At 42.3% G+C, this 20,292-nt stretch overlaps 1 protein-coding gene across 7 annotated transcripts in view; it reads right to left on the bottom strand.

The window, feature by feature from the left end:
- The window catches only part of OSBPL1A (oxysterol binding protein like 1A), a 243,777-nt gene that overhangs the window by 85,848 nt on the left and 137,637 nt on the right, over nucleotides 1-20,292 (bottom strand). For 6 of the 7 annotated variants that reach the window (XM_049619605.1, XM_049619606.1, XM_049619607.1 and 3 more), the window contains one exon: nucleotides 18,933-19,095. In XM_049619605.1, coding sequence (XP_049475562.1) covers nucleotides 18,933-19,095 — 163 coding nt within the window. Of the gene's footprint in view, nucleotides 1-18,932; nucleotides 19,096-20,292 lie in introns of those variants that run through there. The other variant, XM_049619611.1, reaches the window with a different exon arrangement.

Here is a 20,292-nt window from a genome sequence, read left to right as displayed (position 1 = left end):
TTCATCCATACTACGGGGCCACCGGGGTTACCTCCCAGGGATACACCACCAAATGACAGAGAGTACAGACCCTTGTCCTCTGTGACAAGAGGTACAACCTGATGCCCTTTGCCCCCTCCCAGCCTGCCTTTCTACTCCTTTCTCCTGGTTCTTCTACCTCTCCTCTCCCTCAGCCCTTCTTCCCAACCTCCCTCCCTAATACAACCAGGCTATCCCCACCTTTCCCCTGGAGGGTTCTGACAAAGGTCACCAATTACCTCAATATTGTTTAGTCCAATGGTCATTTTTCAATTCTTACAGAATTACTGGCTCATTCATGGTATATGACACTGGTTAATTCATTCCCCCTCTCCCCTTATCAAGTGTAGGCAGCGTGGAGTCAAAGAACAGTATGATCTGGTCCCTGCCCAGGGTCTAGTAGAGGTGGACTATTTTGTGAACATCTGAATTTGGTAAAGTTTTCTAGGTACCATAACAGAAGTCTGAATGGGAACAGCAGGCCAAAAGGACAGGGTGTCTAGAAAGGACTGTGACTGATGATGGAGCTCAAAGTTGACAAAAGTAAGGGTGGGGGTGGGGGGAGAGTTATGAGAGGACTTTACCAAGGAGAGGGAAGAGCAGGACCCAATACAGACAGGAATGAGGTATTCAGTAGGATGGGAGTACAAGGCACCAGGAAGGTGTGGCAGTAGGGAGTGACCGCAGGCACTGAGAAGAAGGTGAATCTCGAGTCCCCAGGGCAGCTGACCAATTTAAGATAAAGAAAAAGCAAGGCAGGCAGGAGGGCAAGGAGGATGTAAAATGAAGAAGGAAATGAGGCAGCGTCCCCATGCATGCCATGAGGGTCTGTACACTTGGCCAGGGGTTGATCACAAACTTCTCTCTGAGCATTTTAGCTTCAAAGGGAGAGAAGGAAACATGATCAACAACATGATTTACAGTGCCCCTGTGGTAAAAACTAACTAGCTGCTTAATTAAGAACAAAAGCTCATTACTTCTAATACTATGAACAGAGACATGTCTAATATACATAGTATGAAATAATTACCTAATTGGCAAAAGGGAGTCTTTTTTTTTTTTTTTAAGTTTATTTACTTCTTTTTGAGAGAGAGCGAGCGCATGTGTATGCATGTGAGTGGGGGAAGGGCAGAGAGAGGGAGAGAGAATCCCAAGCAGGCTCTGTGCTGACGGCCCAGGAGCCTGACGAGGGGGCTCACTTCCAGGAACCATGAGATCATGACCTGAGCCAAAACCAAGAGTCAGACAAGCAAATGACTGAGCCACCCAGGTGCCTCTAAATAGGGAATTATTCTTAATAGACTGCATTCATAGCATTAGTCACACCAATCTGTCTCTAGGATAGCATCATTTCATATGTAGACCAATAGTTATAGATATATTTAAATTCAAACATGTTGGGGCACTTGGGTGCCTCAATCGGTTAGGTATCCTACTCTTGGTTTCAGCTCAAGTCGTGATCTCACAATTCATGAGTTTGAGCCCCACATAGGACTCTGAGCTGACAGTGCAGAGCCTGCTTGGGATTTCTCTCTCCCTCTCTCTGCCCCTCTCCAGCTTGCTCTCTCTCTCAAAAAATAAACAAACATTAAAAAAACAAAAATTCAAACATGTTTAGCTAAATACCTAAAAACACCAAACCCACTGTGGAGGTTTACTGATCAAGGTAAAGCCTGCCCATAGAAGTAATTTTCAAATCTCCCAGTAGTAATATGTCAGTGGTAGATCTTAGCACTTCTGAGCTCTTAAATCTCAATCTTAAAACTTCAGGTTTTCAATTTTGCCCATACATATAAATATCAAATAAACCAGACCTTATCTGTCATCCAATGTTAATGGGCAACATAGTAATGTCTTAATGGAAAGCATAAAGCACTTGGAGACAGTGCTTAATGCTTGCACTGTGGTGGTTACTGAGCTATCTTATAATAGCATAAGGCAATGATCCTCATGCTTAAAAAAAAAAAAAATACACAGGGGCGCCTGGGTGGCTCAGTCAGTTGAGCGACCGACTTTGGCTCAGGTCATGATCTCACGGTTTGTGAGTTCGAGCCTCGCATCAGGCTCTGTGCTGACAGCTCAGAGCCTGGAGCCTGCTTCAGATTCTGTGTCTCCCTCTCTCTCTGCCCCTCCCCCTCTCATGCTCTGTCTCTTTGTCTCAGAAATAAACATTTAAAAAAAACAACAACACACACACACACACACAAGGAGGGAGATAGGGAGTTAGTCTTTCATGGGTAGAGTTGGGAGTTTCAGTTTCGGTTTGGAAGGATGAATTCGGGCGGGGGAGGGTGGGTAATGGTTGTGCAACAGTGTGACTGTGCTCCACGTGCTCAAGACCACCGAACTGTGTACTGAAAAATGGTAAAAATGGCAAATTTTATATTACACATACTTTACTACAACAAAAATAAAACAAAGCCCAAACAAATAAGCACACAAAACCTGTTAAGCCAAAGATCTTTCATGCTGGATGCATGAACTATATTCTGGTCCTGCTCTCTCACTTCAATGCCACTAGAAAACAAAAACAACGCAGAAGCTAAACTGGTTGATTTTTCTACAGACATATTTCCAAATGAAGCAAAAGACATTTATTTTAACAACATACACAAACTAGATTCTAGACAAAGTTAGCCTTTCACCATCTTTCTAATTTCCCACTGTGTTTTTCCCCTACAAACACAAGTGTTTCTGTATTGTAAGTAAAGCCACCCTAAATTTTCAGGATACTTCATCAACCTCTGAAAATCAGGGTAAGGGAATTTATGAAATAGCCTTATGTTATTTACTGAACTTCTGATGGGTAACTTGGAAAATCCGTATCATCGAATAATGAGAAAAGGAATATTTGTGCCTTTGTTTATTCCCACCTAGTTACAAAAGGACTCTGGTGGCTTGAGAATTACATTTTATTGAGAAACTATGAGAATAACACTTTGAAAAAAAAGACTATTTTACAAGATAAATTCTTTAGCCTACAGATAAGCACTTAAAGTAGAAACTCTGCCTGATTATTTTCTCAATGAAAACAGCATATTAATAGAATGTTTTAATGTGACAAATCTCCACAGGCCTAGATCTTTAAAGCTCTGTTCACATTAGGACACAATCTCCTTTCACTTCACAATCCTAATCTCTCTCTCTCTCATCCAAATAGCATGGCAGCCAATGGCTGTGACTGGTTTAACGTGACTTTACAACATTTCTATCAAGTTTCATACTTTAAGTATGTACAGTTCTTTGTATGCCAGTCATACCTTAATAAAGTAGTCTTCAAAAATTCAGAATTAATCGTTAATTCCACCCTACTTTTTGAATTTTACCCCTATTAAAAGGCTAAAAGAAGAGGTCATAAAGTTAACAATGTAAACATGCCAACAATTCTTAACGCTATCCTGATCAACTTATTTTTATATGACCTTTGAAAACAAGCTTGTGAACAAATAGTACAAAGGAGCAAAATGTGGAAGAACTGTGGAGAAGGTCCAAGTAACCTTTCCCCTGTTACTTAAGGTAACAGGAAATGATCAGGAGATACACACACTCAATTTAATACTTTTATTGTTGGTTTCCCGCATACTAGGCATATTCTAAAAATGTCCAAAGTAACCCAAGGTAACCCAAGCTCAAAATATCAGTGCCAAATTTTAATTTTGCCTTAAGGTGCTGTTGTGTAAACTTAAAAATTACCCAGTAAATATAAAGAACATAAGCAAAATAAATAAAAACCTACCACATTGAAAATAAATTGTAAACTGAAAGTCAGAATGAGTCCAGAAGGGTCTGCCAAGAGGCTACTATAATAATTTACTAAGGAAGTGACAAAAGCTTGAAACAGAACCCTGGGAGCAAGCATCAAGAGTGAGAGACATTCTAGACAGACATATCTTCACTGAATGATGTCCAAGGTCAAAATCAGCCAAATGGTATAGTGTTGCTTAAGACAGAGTTTCTTAAAAGTACTGGCTTGTCCCCAAGCAACTAAATCTACTCCTGTTTTCCACAACTTGCAAAATCTGCGCATGTAATTGAAGACGAAGAATTCCACACTGTGTGGACTACTGGGAATCTTATGTGTATCTATTCTGGACGATTAAAGCCACAGCTTCCTAGATTGCTGACATCCTTAAAATTTTTTTCAGGAAGGTCACATATACATTCACTCTGCAGAACTAAAACCAGTTACAGAATAATCCACAGTTATTTAAAAAAACCACTTTTCTTGTGACTTCAACTTAATAAATCAACATTTACCAAGTATCTACCACACACCAGGTAAAGAGCTAGTTGCTGAAACAGTGTAGGAAGATTAAAGAGACAAGGCTGGTGCTCTCCAAGTATTCAAAGTCCAATATATAAGACACATAAGTACACATAGGTAAACATAAGACGTGTAAGTAAACTTAACGTTTATACAAAGCATTTGTGGGGACAGTTGAAGAAGTCATTCATGAGGGACCCAGAGTACATTTCCAAGCAGAGATGACATTTGAGCTGCAATGATGAAAACTAGTTTAAGGCAGAAAAAGAGTATGAGGGGTATGAGGGGAACAGCAAAGAGCCCCAAAGCCTGAAAGAACAAATGTGTGCCCAGAATATCTAGTACAGCTAGAGACAAGGGTGGCTGGAGGAAAAAGATGTGGTCAGCAGAGCTGAAGCTTTAAAGTGAAATAGATCGGAGTTTGGGGGCGCCTGGTGGCTTGGTCGGTTGAGCGTCCGACTTCGGCTCAGGTCATGATCTCACGGTCCGTGAGTTCAAGCCCCGCGTCGGGCTCTGTGCTGACAGCTCAGAGCCTGGAGCCTGTTTCAGATTCTGTGTCTCCCTCTCTCTCTGCCCCTCCCCTGTTCATGCTCTGTCTCTCTCTGTCTCAAAAATAAATAAACGTTAAAGTGAAATAGATCGGAGTTTGGACTCAACTGTAGTAATGGGGATGTTTTCCCAGGGAGTGATGAGGTCAGTTTTAGACTTTACAGACATCTCTGATCTATCAGTGTCCTATGGCCACTGTAACAATTACCACAAACATGGTGGCTTAAAACAACAAAAATTTAGTCCTTTATAATTTTGGAGGCCAGAAATCAAAAATCACCTTCTCTGGACCAAAGGCACAGCGTTGGCAGGACCACCGTCCCTCCGGGGGCACTAAAAGGAAAATACATTCCTAATGTTTTCCAGGTCTGGAGGCTGCCTGCACTCCCCGGCCTGTGGCCACATCACTTGGCCTTCGGATCACCTCAGCCTCTGTCTCCTCTCTCTCCATAATCCTTAATCACATCTGTCAACGTCTTTTTTCCCATACATACATACATACATACATACATACATACATACATACAGTTACAGGTTCCCAGGATTGGAAGGCAAACCTATCCGTCGGGGACTGCTTTTCAGACTCTCACATCTGACAACATGCCAGGTGAAAAATGGCTGGCAGAGACAAAGACCAGAAGCAGTAAAACTGGTTAGAAAAGCACCCTCCACGTCTCTGGGGTCAAAGGAAGGGGAGGTGAACTAAGGCCCCCTCAGCGTGTACTGGGGGAAGTGTGAGCGAAGGGGTAAAGGTGACTTCCACATGTGTAGTTTTCCCAGTGGGAAGATGTTGATGCTGTTAACCAAGACAAGGAATGTAGAAGGGGGCCGAATATGGTGCCAAAATAGATGGGATCCCTAAATATATCATTATCCTCCACATCAACTAGTGTTCAAGCTCAGTCATTTTTGTCTTAAAAATGTATCCCAAAATTTCATTTGCTCCAATATGTGAACTCCTAATGGGTGCCAGAATCTATGCTAGTTGCCAGGGTTGCAGAATTTCTCATGGAATGAATGTACTATCCGGTTGACGGGCAGGGCTGACAGAAACCAATAATTGTACAGAATTTCAACTCTGGGAAAACGGTGCACAGAACATGCAAGTGGAGATCTGATCAAGTCAAGAAAGTCAACCAGGCTTCCTCGAGGAAGCCTCTGACCCTTCAGCAACGGTCAGAAGGACATGTGTTCACTAAAGCAACACAGAGAACTGCAACTTTCCATTCTCAATGATTGCTTTCATTCAAACTCTTGTCATCTCTCGTCTAGAACACGAGGACCCTGAATCAATCTTTACTCCTACAGCACACTCTACCAGAGTACGAACTCCTGAGTAGAGATCAGGTCTCATTTTCTTCAAAGTCCTGTCTCAGTATAATGGAATTACAAGAATTCCACAATGTTTACCTTAAAAAATACATGAATCTTGGTAAAACAGTAATATGATGTCACTCTAATAATTATGTCTGTTGGCTCCCCATCACCAATATGCTAAAATTCAAATTCTTCGGCACAATCTTATCACAAGACTCATTACCAGCTGGTCCTAAATTACTTTCTTGGCTTCATCTTGTCACCTCTCCCCAGCACCCTCAACATTCACCCTTGCCTCAGCCACACCACATTTCATGACATTTTTGAAAACTATTTTTCTTTACCTCCGAATGTGTTGTCCTCTCCCACAAAGCATTTTCTACCCCTGCCATATCTGTCTGGAGAACCTTTCCTGACTCTTCAAAACATTACTCAATTGTGGTGCTTTGTCCAAGTTTCTCAAGTGGTCAGCAGCCTCTCCTCTGAATTTCTGTAACCTTCGTGACATACCACTGAGTAGTACTCATTCATTAACTCGTTGAACAAATATTTATTGAGCACCTCTTTCTTTGTCTAGCACTGTTCCAGGGGCTGGGAATACATGAATGAACCGAACAAAATCCTGCCCTCATGGAGGAGGCTACATTCTAGTTGTGGGAGATCACCAAATGAATATTATGTGAAAGGTGTTTTTTTTTTTTTTTTAAAGGGCAAAAAAGGGGAGGGAATAAAAATTGATATAGTGAAAGTCTTTCTGAACAAAAGAAAGTCTTTCTGAGTGAGGGAGCAAGTACTGTAGATATCTGGGAGAAGAGAGTTCCCGGCAGAGGAAATAATGAAAAGCAAAGGCCTAAGGGAGAACATGCTTGGCAAGTTCAAGAACTAGCACTGAGGTCAGGGTGACAGAAGTGAGGAGGAGAGAGGCAGACTTCAGAACGGTGGCAGAGGGCCAGATCGTGTAGGACTTTGGCTTTTATTCCAGCAAAGAAGCAAAGCCATTGGAGGGTTTTGTGCAGAGAACTGATGTGAAGGGATTCATGTTTCAGAATGATCACTATGAACGTTGTGATTAGCACAATGCTGGAGAGAAGGGTGAAAGCAGGGAGAATAGTGAGAAAACTGCTGTGACAATCCAGGTGAGAGGTGGTGGGGGCGTGGGTCTCAGTGGTAAGAGTGCCGATATGACAAGTGGCCAGAGTCTGATATATTTTGAAGGTACATGTAACGGGATTTGTTGAGGGACTGAATACGGATGTGACACACAAAAACGAGACTGTCTGACAGATAGTTTGAAGGTTCCCAGCCTTGGCCAAAGCACCTGGAAAGACAGATCTTCCACCTACCAAAACACAGAAGACTGCAGAAGGACCCGGCTTTGAACAGAAAGCAAGAGTTCTCTTCGGGACACTGTAATATATGTAGGAGATATCGTTAGACATTTAAGTGAATATGTCAAGTGGATAGTTAGACAATGAGTCTGAAATCCGGGGGGAAGCCAGAGGCTGGAGACACAAAATAATGGAGTTATCAGAATACAGATAATATTTAGCGGCATGAGACTAGATGAGGCCATGTAAGGCAACAGGGATCAAGCTTTAATGTCTGTATGCATCACCTACAGATTTGGAAAAAAACCCGCAGATTCTAATTCACTAGGTCTGAGCTGAGACCTTAGGTTGTGAATTTCCAACAAGCTCCCAGGGGATACTGATCCTAATCCTCAGACCACACTTTGAGTACAAAGGACCTAGAGACAAGTATGGACAGAAAAGAGGTTCCCTGCCTACCCCCAGAGACACTCTAATATCAGAAGCTAGAAGAATGCCAAAGGACTGGCACAGGAAACTGAAATAAAATCAAATGAGAGTGATGTTCTGCAAGCCAAGTAAAGAAAATGTTCTATGAAGGAGGGTGTAATCAACAACTTTCGGTGCCAGTGAGAGGTCAAGAAAGAGGAGAACTGAGAAAGAACCACTCAACCAGGCAACTGAGTGTAGTCCAATGGTGACCTGATCAAGAGCAGTGAGTGCAACGGGGAGAATAAACCTATAAACAGAGGGTGTTCAAGACAACATGGTAAGGAAGGAGAGTAATGTGGGATCAGAGGTACTTTATAAGATTTAGCATTTTAAAGGTAAGACAGGTGATGGGAACAAGGAACAAGCGATTACCTGGGAGAGGGGAGGAACCGCATAGATGTCCTCCTGTAGGTCAGAGGGGGTGGGGCCCCAGGCACAAACAGGGAGGTTGCAGCCTCAACAATGCAAAGCAGAGAAGGCACAACATGTACACTTACGTACACATCCAAGGATGTGGCAGCTTTGATACTGGAAACACGAGGAGTGTGTCAGTGACATAAACAATGTCCCCAGCTGGCGCAGGATGGAGGAGGAGGTATGACAAGTTTTAGGTGAGATACACATGAAAGCAGCACGTGAAAGCAACGGACCACAGAAATGGAGTAGGACCGCTGGGCAGCAAAAGGGACCAACCACAAGTCAGCAGCTGTGAACTTAAAGCCAGACCCACTGCTGTGGCCCTGGATGTGTCTCCAGTCTCACCTAGTCCCTTGAGGACTGGGGTTGAAGCGGGAGAGGGATGGTCTGGCGTTCTGCCAGCTGGGTACAGCGCAGGGAAAGAAAGGCAGGGGACTGATCACATGATGCCCCACGCAATCTAGGCCTCACATATGGAAAGCACATGTGGAGTGAGGGATGTTGTAAAGATGGAGATGATGTGATGTAGTCAAAACAATGCTGGAATCAAGGCTTTTGAGAGAGTGGGTCGAATGATGGGAGACAGCCATCAGACGTGTACATGATCTCACGGTTTCTGATTCTGAGCCCCAGGTCCTGCTTAGGATTCTCCCTCTCCTACCCCTGCTCACGCACATACTCTCTCTCTCTCTCAAAACAAAAATGAACTTAAACAGCAACAACAACAACAAACAAAACTGTGAGACACACAAAATGGAGATAGATAATGGCATCAACATGGTTCCTGAGAAAGGCAAACTCTAAGCTCCGATCTCCAGAATGAGAATGAGCAACTGCGGTGGACTGGTGGGCCGGATCCCTTCTACACTACACTCAAACTGTCTTTCCAGGTATTCATCTCTTCCCCTAGCCTGACCGCAAACCCCCCAGACTGGTGGACTGGATCTTACCTAGCTTGGTATTGCTGTGTCTAACAAAGCACCTGGCACTCAACAGTCACATCTGGTTCATGAAATCCTCCCAATGCTGAGGACAGTACTAAATGCACGTGGTTTACGGTATTTAACGGAGCCAATAATTTAGTAAATTTAATAAAAAAAATTTTAGGAAATGAAGATGAACCCAGAAGGTCAACCCAAAACCTTAAGGATAGATTACATTCAGTAGTGTTTACCTGCAACACATATACAAGATAAGTGAGATGCTGGATAATTTTTTAATGCTACAAACTGAAAATGGGATTGAGAGCTCCTGCGACTAATCAGATTTTCTCCAGAATGTTTTACCACATTACATATGGAAGGTGCTAAGTAACAGCCATGTTCTGTGGCACTCATTTTGCTATCATGTCAACTAATTAATGTTTTGTACGGGGCAGTAGACAAAACACAGAAGTTAGTACAAGATTTCTGCAGTTAAGGGAAATGTAGTGTTGCTATAAGGAAGGCATACACCAAAAGTTATATCACAAGAAAAAGGACAAGAACAAGGCAGTATACCTCATTCTCAAAAAAAAAAAAAAAAAAAAAAAAAGCGGAGGGGGGAACAAGAGACAAATAAGTGCTAGGAATACAGTGGTGGTTGACAGGGCCAAATACTAAGCAGGTGCAGACTATAGTTAAAGGACACACAGAAAAGGGCCAGATGAGAAATGAATAGTTACTTCAAAAATAAACTGTAGAAGGAGGGGCGCCCGGATGGCTCAGTTGGTTAAGCATCCGACTTCGACCCAGGTCATGATCTTACAGTTTGTGGGTTAGAGCCCCGCATCAGGCTCTGTGCTGACAACTCAGAGCTTGGAGCCTGCTTCAGATTCTGTGTCTCTCTCTCTGCCCCTCCACCTCTCGCACTTTGTCTCTCTCAAAAATAAGTAAATAAACATTTTAAAATAAAGTAAACTGTAGAAGGAAAGAACACCGGACCTGGGAACATAAAGAACAGTGTACACAGAACTACCTTCTTCTCAATAACACTGACCACCTTGGTCAGATCCTGTGTCTTCTATACATAAAATGTCAATGCAGATGGGATCACTTGCTCTCCACTATTACCTGTACTACTTACTGGATTAAACTTTATTTGACATAGGTCCTAACTGTTCCTGTGTTCCTCTCCTCCCAACAAAACCAAAATTGTTATATTACCACTTTCCATTTTGAAAGTTTTGACTTAAAAACACATAAGCGCCCACCCTTGCAACTGCTGAGAAATGCTAAAACTGGGTTCAATTTCATGACATAATTATCTATTGGTTTTGCCAGTCTACACTATTGGACTGTATGCATTATTCATGCACATTTCGACCAAAATAGCATTAAGAGGAAAACCTAGCAAGAAAGCCTTTCTTGAGCAACCGATCTCAACATGTTTTCTAAAAAAGGAAAATGAACAGACAGTAAGAAAAGCAATATATTTTGAAGTTATAATACCCAAAAGGCAGGAATTTCGGTGAAACTTCTCAGACCAGTTCTTTTTTTTTTTTCAACGTTTTTCTTTTTTTTTTTTTTTTAAATTTATTTTTGGGACAGAGACAGACAGAGCATGAACGGGGGAGGGGCAGAGAGAGAGGGAGACACAGAATCGGAAACAGGCTCCAGGCTCCGAGCCATCAGCCCGGAGCCCGACGCGGAGCTCGAACTCACGGACCGCGAGATCGTAACCTGGCTGAAGTCAGATGCTTAACCGACTGCGCCACCCAGGCGCCCCATTCTTCTCAGACCAGTTCTAAAGAATAGCAGCCACAAATGTTTCAAGAGTAATTCCTTAGCATATTACAGATTCACAAAGTCAGGCACCCCGAACTGTCTCCCTTTCTTAGCAACTTTTTCATCCCCCCCCCTACCCCCCACTGCCATGAGCAGGTCTCATAGCTGCAACCAGAGTGTAAATTCCTCAAGAACAAATTGTATCTTTTACCACCACCTCACCCAGGCTCACTCCTGGGGATGGTCTGCCATCCCTCCTCTGCTACACAGAACCCAAAGTGGAACATGCAGCAGGCATTACTGATCCTCTTGTGCTTGTATTGAATACCAATATATTTTTAGGGAGGACAGAAATATCAGTGGCATTTGTTCAAAACTTGTACTCAACATTTAGAACGGAACTCAGGGATTTAAGTAGACAGGGCAACCATGATCATACAGAGACCAGCACAGTACAATGAAAGGGGCTATAAAGGAGTGTCAACAAGGGAGCACAAAAGAAGAGAGGATTAATTCTGCCAGGGGGAGTCAGGAAAGACTACTGGGCAGGGAAGTACTTGAGAGGTATTTGAGAGCTCTGGTAGGAGAACAGGGTAGCAATAAAGTAAAAGTGAAACAGAAAGGGTAGGAATATGAAAGAGGAACCACTCTCTTCTTCCTTAAAGTGGTTCTTTCTATGTATTTCTGTACTTTATTTGCTCACAGAATGGACTATGTTCTACAGAATCAGCTATCTGTTAGTTTCTTCTTCCATTTTTTTGCTTCAGTATGCACGAACATTTAGCCATATGCCAGGAGGTGGTCACTGACAGTAAGAGCAGCAATCTCACTCAATATAAACATTTCTTTTCTTAAACACACACACACACGAAGATGTAGCTCCTTTCAGATCACGTTACATATCAGAATTCAAATTGTGAAAAAGAAATCTGTTTGCTTTATGGAATTTTATGAAACCTTTAGTCACTGAGAATACTGAAAAAACAATTTTTATATGATCAAAAGATCCCATGGGGCTGGAAAAATTAGGCTATACTGTATGCTTGCATCAAGGTTTATCTCACCCACTGTACTAGATTTTCACTGATCCAGCTTATTGGCAAAAACCTAAAGGGACATAAGGGAAAAGTAGCAAAGGGAAAACAGGAAGTCACATGGATTTCATGTCTAAACAAATAAAATTATCCTATTATTTTAAAGGAAGTAACACAAGTTGTAAGCAAGCAACTTTTAAAAAGATTAAACATTTAGTCAAAGTAATTTACAAATATTTTAAGAGAAGAATTTTTAAAAATCTTTTCACGTCTTTTAAATATTAGCTTGATTTAATCTTTTACTGTGAGACCCCTATTAAAAAAAGTTTTTTTTTTAATTTTTTCTTTTAATATTATTTTTGAGAGACAGAGCGCAAGCGTGTGAGCAGGGGAGGGGAAGAGAGAGAGGGAGACACAGAATCTGAAGCAGGCTCCAGGCTCTTCAGCTTAGCTCACGATCTCACAGCTGTGAGATCCAGCCCCAGGTTGGGCTCCACACTGGGTGTGAGGCCTGCTTAAGTATCTCTCCCTCTCTGCCACTCCCTACTCACGCTCAGACTCTCTCTCAAAAACACAGAAAACAAAAATAAATAAATAAAAATAAGCTTTAAGTGTAATACAGGTTTGCATACTTTCTCTTGGTCTTATTTCACACCACATCCAATAGCCTGCTGCCACTACTATGTTTGAGGGCTGGACGAAGTCCGAAAGGCTAGTGAGGGGAAGGGAACAAGAAGACAAGCCTGACTTGACAACACAGGCAGGATCTGGATCATGTCAAGAGCCTTGAAGGCCGGTTAAGGAGTCTGATTTTTATTCTTGGTGCAATGAGGAGCCACCACAGGATTCCAGGCAGGGGAATGCAATGACGTGACGTCTACAAAGTGTCACCGTGGGTGTGTGCACAGAGTGAACTCCAGGAAGGCAAGGCTGGAAGCATGGTAGGTAAGAAGCTAGACAAAATTGGGCATAGCGCAGGTGATGATAACGAGAGCTCAGAGTGCCAGACACTGTTTTAAGTATTTATCATGATAATCTTATAACCCATCTGCAGATAAAGAAATGAGGCACAGAAAAGTGAAGTAACTTTCCAAAGGGCATAGGAATCGGTAGAGCGACAATTTATCAACAGCCTCTCGTCCCAGCACCTACCTTTTAACCCTACACGATAATAACAGAACATACATGACTTTGAGGTATGATTTGAAGGTAGAATGGACAAGCTTTGGGCTGGGTTTCATGGATGTGTTACATGAATGTCACAAATCACTCCTAGGTTTCTGGCTTTGAGAGGAGAGAAGTGCTATGCACTAAAATGAGGCAAACCCCAGGAAGAGGATCTGGGAAAAAGATCAAAAATTCATTTATTTATCCAGCTGACAGCCGAGTCTGAGTTAGAGATATAAATGTGGTAGTCAGAATAATGGTCCCCCAAACATGTCCACGTCCTAACCTGTGGCACCTGTGGATAGATTACCTGGTATGGTAAGAGGACTCTGCAGATGTGATTGAGGACCTTGAGATAGGTAGGTTACCCTGGATTATCTGGGCGGGCCCACTGTAATTCCTAAAGTCCTTTAAAAAGTGAGGGAGAAAAGTCTGAGTCAGTGAGAGAGCTTGAAGATGTCACACTGCTGGCTTTGAAGATAGAGGATGGGGTCTCAAGTCAAGGAATGCAGGTGGTCTCCAGAAACTAAAGAAGTCAGGGAAACAGATTCTTTCCCAGAGCCTCCAGAAGAAACAGCCCTGCCAAGACCTCAACTTTGGAACTTCTGACATCCAGGACCATAAGAAAATAAATCTGCATTGTTCAAGGACATTTGTGGTAATCTGTTATAGCAGCAACAGGAAACTACTACAGAATGCTAAGTTAGTATTTAAAATGATGTGATATTGGGGGTGCCTGGGTGGCTCAGTCGGTTAAGTGTCCAACCTTCGGTTTTGGCTCAGGTCATGATCTCATGGTTCGTGAGATCGAGCCCCACATTGGGCACTGTGGTGATAGTGCAGAACATGCTTGGGATTCTTTCCCACTCTCTCTGTCCCTCCCCTGCTTGTGCTCTCTCTCTCTTAAAAAAATAAATAAAATTGAGGTGCCTGGGTGGCTCAACCGGTTGGGCAGGCGACTTCAGCTCAGGTCATGATCTCTCTGTCTGTGGGTTTGAGCCCCATCAGGCTCTGTGCTGGCAGCTCAGAGTCTGAAGCCTGCTTCGGATTCTGTGTCTCCCTCTCTCTCTGCCCCTCCCCTGCTTGCTCTCTGTCTCTCTCTCAAATAATAAACATTAAAAAGTAATAAATAAATAAATAAATAAATAAAATGATGTGATACAAAAATGAAGGCAGAAGAAACAATAACAAAAGTTCTTGAGAAGGTACAAGGAGATGGGTACATGAATATATGATATGAGGAAGGGACGGCTTCAATTGAGGAGGAACATTTCTTCTCTTTAAAAAAATTTTTAATGTTCATTCATTTTTTTGACAGAGATGGAACGTGAGTGGGGGAGGGGCAGAGAGAGAGGGAGACACAGAATCTGAAGCAGGCTCCAGGCTCTGAGCGGTCAGCACAGAGCCTGACATGAGGATTGAATCCATGAATCATGACCTGAGCCGAAGTAGGAAGCCCAACTGACTGAGCCACCCAGGTGCCCCTCTTCTTTTTTTAACAGAAAGGAAGAAGGAAGTGGGAGTGAAGGGTGAAGTGTGAAGACTATAGTGAGAAGACGAAGTCATTCTCAAAGGACGGCTTTTATACCTCAATGGATTATTTGGCGAGGTCATCAGCAGCTCAAGACTTGAAGCTGGGGCTTCTGATTCTTAATTTTAATGCAGTTCTACACTGCAAATGATTTGCAAGATTTCTAGCAGGAAACAGTAAGAGTGGCCACAGAAAGGCTACTGTTGAGGCAAGGGTAACAAAACTCAGGTGAGTCCTTTAGGGCAGGAAGGAGCAAAGGCATGGCACCTGCCCTCTCCTTCATTTCTACAGCCCTGGTGCCACATGCTGACTGACCAAGGCACCTGCACCCAGCCTCAGGATCCTTCTCAACACAGCCAACCTTAAAGCAGCAGGTACTGCAAACCAATCTGAATTGGTACTCGAGATGCGATGTACTTGCCAATCCTCACCTAGGGACTACAGTTCTTTTTATCTCCTCGTCCCAGAGAAGACTGATTTTGGAGTGTTTTGAGTGTTAAAATATGTCTGAGAAGCAGAAAGATGACAGTAGCTGCTAAATGTCTATCAAGTAGAGAATAATCAAGAAAACAGTGGTGAATCATATCACGGACTTTTATACAACCTTTAAAAAGAATGAGCTAGAGTTGTACTACTGATGGGAAAAATTTCCAAGTTATGTTGTTACATGACAACACAGATCCAGGGGCATGTGGGTGGCTCAGTTAAGCGTCTGACTCCTGATTTCAGCTCAGGTCATGATCTCAGGGTTCATGAGATCCAGCCCTGATTCAGGCTCTAAGCTATCAGCAGATTCCAAGCTATCAGATTCTTTGGATTCCTCTCTCTCCCTGCCCCTCCCCAACTTGTGAGCGCTCTCTCTCTCTCCCTCCCTCCCTCTCAAAATAAACATTAAAAAAAAGAACAAAAATGCAACTCCAGAACAATGATACAGCTACTTCCATTCCTGATTAAAAACAAAACAAAACAAAGCTGTATGTAAACATATGCATACACATGGGAATGCTTTAAAAAGGCCTGGAAGAGAATATATCAGGCTATAAGAACTTCCAAGGAAGACTACATTAGGATAAGGGACGAAGGGAAAATTTCACTGAGTAACGCACACACTTTCATATTGAATTATTTCAATTTTTTTCATGAACATTAAATTTTTTCTCTCTTAAAAAAAACATAAAAGATGAGCAGCTGTGGCACAAAAACAGACACTCAGATCACTGGAACAGAATAGAGAACCCAGAAATGGACGCACAAACATATGGCCAATTCATCTTTGACAAAGCAGGAAAAAATATCCAGTGGAATAAAGACAGTCTCTTAAGCAAGTGGCGCTGGGAAAACTGGAGACATGTAGAAGAATGAACCTGGACCACTTTCTTACACCATACACAAAAATAAGCTCAAAATGGATGTGAAAGACCTAAATATAAGACAGGAAGCCATCAAAATCCGCGAGGAGAAAAGCAGGCAAAAACCTCTTTGATCTTGGCTGTAGCAACATCTTACTCAACACATTTCCGGAGGCAAGGGAAACAAAACCAAGAATTAACTATTGGGACCTCATCAAAATAAAAAGCTTCTGCACAGCGAAGGAAAAACCAGTAAAACTAAAAGGCAACTGACAGAATGGAAGAAGATATTTGCAAACGACTTATCAGATAAAGGGTTAGTATCCAAAAATCTGTGAAGAACTTATCAAACTCAACACCCAAAAAACAAATAATCCAATGAAGAAATGGACAAAAGACATGAATAGACACTTCTCCAAAGAAGATATCCAGATGGCCAACTGACACATGAAAAAATGCTCAACATCACTCATCTTCAGGGAAATACAAATCAAAACCACAATGAGATACCACCTTTCACCTGTCAGAATGGCTAACATTAACAACTCAGGCAACAACAGATGTTGGCGAGGATGAGGAGAAAGAGGATCTCTTTTGCACTGCTGGTGGGAATGCAAGCTGGTGCAGCCACTCCGGACAATAGTATGGAGGTTACTCAAAAAACTAAAATAGAACTACCCTCTGACCCAGCAATTACACTGCTAGGTATTTAGCCAAGGGATACAGGTATGCTGTTTTGAAGGGACACATGCACCCCAATGTTTACAGCAGCATTATCAACAATAGCCGAAGTATGGAAAGAGCCCAAATGTCCATCACTGGATGATGGATAAAAAAGATGTGGTATATACATATACAATGGAGTATTACTAGGCAATCAAAAAGAATGAAATCTTGCCATTTGCAACTACGTGGATGGAACTAGAGGGTATTATGATAAGTGAAATTAGTCAGAGAAAGACAAATTTCATATGACTTCACTCATAGGAGGACTTTAAGATACAAAACACATGAACATAAGGGAAGGGAAACAAAAATATAACAACAGGGAGGGCGACAAAACATGAGACTCTTAAATATGGAGAACAAACAGAGGGTTACTGGAGGGGGTGTGGGAGGGGGGATGGGCTAAATGGATAAGGGGCATTAAGGAATCTACTCCTGAAATCACTGTTGCACCATATGCTAAACTAACTCGGATGTAAATTAAAAAAAAAAAAAAAAAAGAAAAAGAAAAAAAAAGAAATAATGATAGCCTGGGGGAGGCGGGTTGGGGGAAAGATGAGCAGCTCAAGTGTCTGGGCTCTTTTATATTCAGATCTGTTTGCACTTAATCCTATGATCCCTCTAGTGACTTTCTCTTTTGGATGTCCCCAAACGGAAGGAATATAGGAGATAACGCTACTGGACTTGGCCCAGGGTAGGTGTGAAAAAATCCTGGCAGGCTCCGATGTCATTCCCGCCCCACACCCCCCACTTCCCTCGGTTGTGTTAAATGCTTCCTTTGCCTCATCACTTATCTCACTGCCTTCAAATCCTAGCTTCACTCTCTCTTCCCAATGAGTCACTCCTTTCACAAATGCCTTATCCAAATGACAACATCATCATATCATCTTTTCTACTCCATAATCTGGCTATTAAAATTACTTTTCCCATTCTTTTGATTATATCACACTTCCCACAATAACGAATCTGTTTACCTTACATAACGAATCTCTTCTCTGTAAGCCTAGCAACAACCATTTTCCCTGTCCTATATGATCACACTGTTGTCTTTCATTTCCTCAACCCAATCTTCTTTCATTCCCATTTCTCTTACTTCTCACTGCACTTCCTTTAATGTCCTACTGTGAACGTGACCCTTTCACTCCCTCTTCACGGAGGTCTCCCGCTTCCACGGTCAAGTTCTATGAGACCAGTAATTGCGTACGTCCACCTATTCTGTAATAACTTGATTTCCTCAAATAAGAGTTAGTTTCAGCCTCACTCGTCTGCAGCCACTCCTCCAAGCACCCCACCTCAAAAATTCTAAAGCAAATTCCTCAAAGGTCCTAACTACTTAGTGGGACATCCCCTCCCAAGTCAGTCCCACCTCCCCACACACGTCTCCTTTTTTGGAGCACCTTGGAAATGACAGGCATGGTCCTAAACACAGTTTACACACAGGAACTCATTTAATCCTGACTCAGCCTGATGAAATGGATACTGTAATTATCCCCATTTTAAATACGTGTGAACAGAGAACTAGAGGTCACAGAACTTGCCCAAGGTCACACAGCCAGCTGGTGTAAGAAGCAGGATTCTAATTTAGGCTGTGGGGTCCCTGCTCATTTTGGCATGTAGTTCTGAGGCACAACTAAGCACTTCTTTTCTCTGCTCCAGCCACACTGCCATTTCCCCTCTTTGGCACTCAGCATACTGGACCGCAACCACCATACTCATCTCTGTCCTTTAAGGATTCAGAGTACTCTCTGATGACAGAAACTGTCCCTTGCTCTACCCTTAAACATACAATAGCACCCTGAAGTAGGAGGTATTTAACGGTCACTGAACAAATTCTTGAGTTTTCACAGCACTCCCTCTCCATCCACGTTGGTGGACTCAGTCCCAACTCACAGCCTCCTGCCTCAGTACCCCCACACCAAAGAGAAACTGTGTGGGGAGCTGTGGTGCCACATGTCCTCTGCTCTCTCCAGGACACTGCAGGTGACATCTCTAAGAAGACATTCAGGTGGTGGGCTTCAAACCACCCACAACACAGGTGGCAGGATTCTAGACTTACCTGATAGTGCATCATAGAACTCGTCTTCGCTGAGGATGCTGTGGGGTGGCGAGCCTTCAACCAGAGATCGCTCTAATTCATGGTGTTCAGTGGCCAGAGTCTCCAGTGCTTCTGACAAAATTTTGTTTTTTTCTTGCTCCTGTTCCAATTTAAAATTCCTCACCTGCAAGAAAACAGATACACAAAAAAAGACTTCAGTGACAGGAGACATACGCTTATTCAAAGGGACGTAAAATTTACTTGCTTTTGATCCAGTTCCATCACAACATCAGAAATGAAAACAGTTGTGTTATATGCATGCACGGATGAATGAGCACAATTACTAAGCTAATTCTGTTCTTCCTGTGGGGCCTTTTCTCACAACAGCTCTAGCTAATGAAAATAGATTAAGACTAGCAAATTTGGCTCAAATGATCAAGATTCTAGTATAAGAACATGAGCCAATTTAGAAGTCAGATAAAATTTAAAAAAGACACAGTATCTCTCTCTCTTGACATTAATCATGAAATTAAGCCCATTTTGACTAAAATAATTAAAACCATTCTAAATATTAAAATGTATACCACATCAAAGTATAAGATACAATCCTCAAGTTTACTTCTGAAAGAGCTGGAGTATCAAATGAAAGGAAATGAGTGGCCACATAATGACATTTTAACTTCCATTTTTCAATTCCATATTTTGGTTATGGTTCTCTATTTTACCTTGAATTTAGTACACTGACAACCACAAAAAGATTATAAAAAAAGGTAATGCCTGGTTTGATTTTTCATCTTTTAATGAGATCATCCATTCTTCCTAATTCAAGAGCATCTCAACCTTTGCAGTTAACTAATACCCTCTGAAATTTAAGTAAGCTGATCCTCCTGTAAAATAGCAGGTGCTAGATTTGGTGTGGACAGTTTCACCTGTCTTGATATTGGAACTCTAGAAATCACAACTATTCCGCAATCTCCCCCAACTTCTATTCCAAAGGGTCTACCATTACCCACTGTGCAATCGCAGAAGTCTCGTGTTCTTTAACTGCCTTGCCTGAAAATTAGATTAGACAACAGGGGAATCTTCTATCAGTAGTCTCCAAACTTGTGTGTGTGTGTGTGTGTGTGTGTGTGTGTGTGTGTGTGTGTGTGTTTTAACTTGGGCAGAGCAGAACCCATCTCAGAAATAACCCTAACACAGGAAATAGAGGTTTTCCAAAGCTGCACTGGGTGACACTGGTACACTCAGGAGCGCTATGGCTTTCTTTGGCCTCCATCCAAAGTGGGAGCTGTTCCAACAGTTTGAAAAGCACCGAATGGGGGTACTCTACAACCTCCTCCAGGTCCGAAGTTCTGGCTCTGGGTCTTGGGAGCCACAGAAC

Source organism: Panthera uncia (assembly GCF_023721935.1).
Source record: "Panthera uncia isolate 11264 chromosome D3 unlocalized genomic scaffold, Puncia_PCG_1.0 HiC_scaffold_8, whole genome shotgun sequence".
Lineage (NCBI taxonomy): Eukaryota > Metazoa > Chordata > Mammalia > Carnivora > Felidae > Panthera > Panthera uncia.
This window is presented reverse-complemented; position numbering and strand designations above follow the sequence as displayed.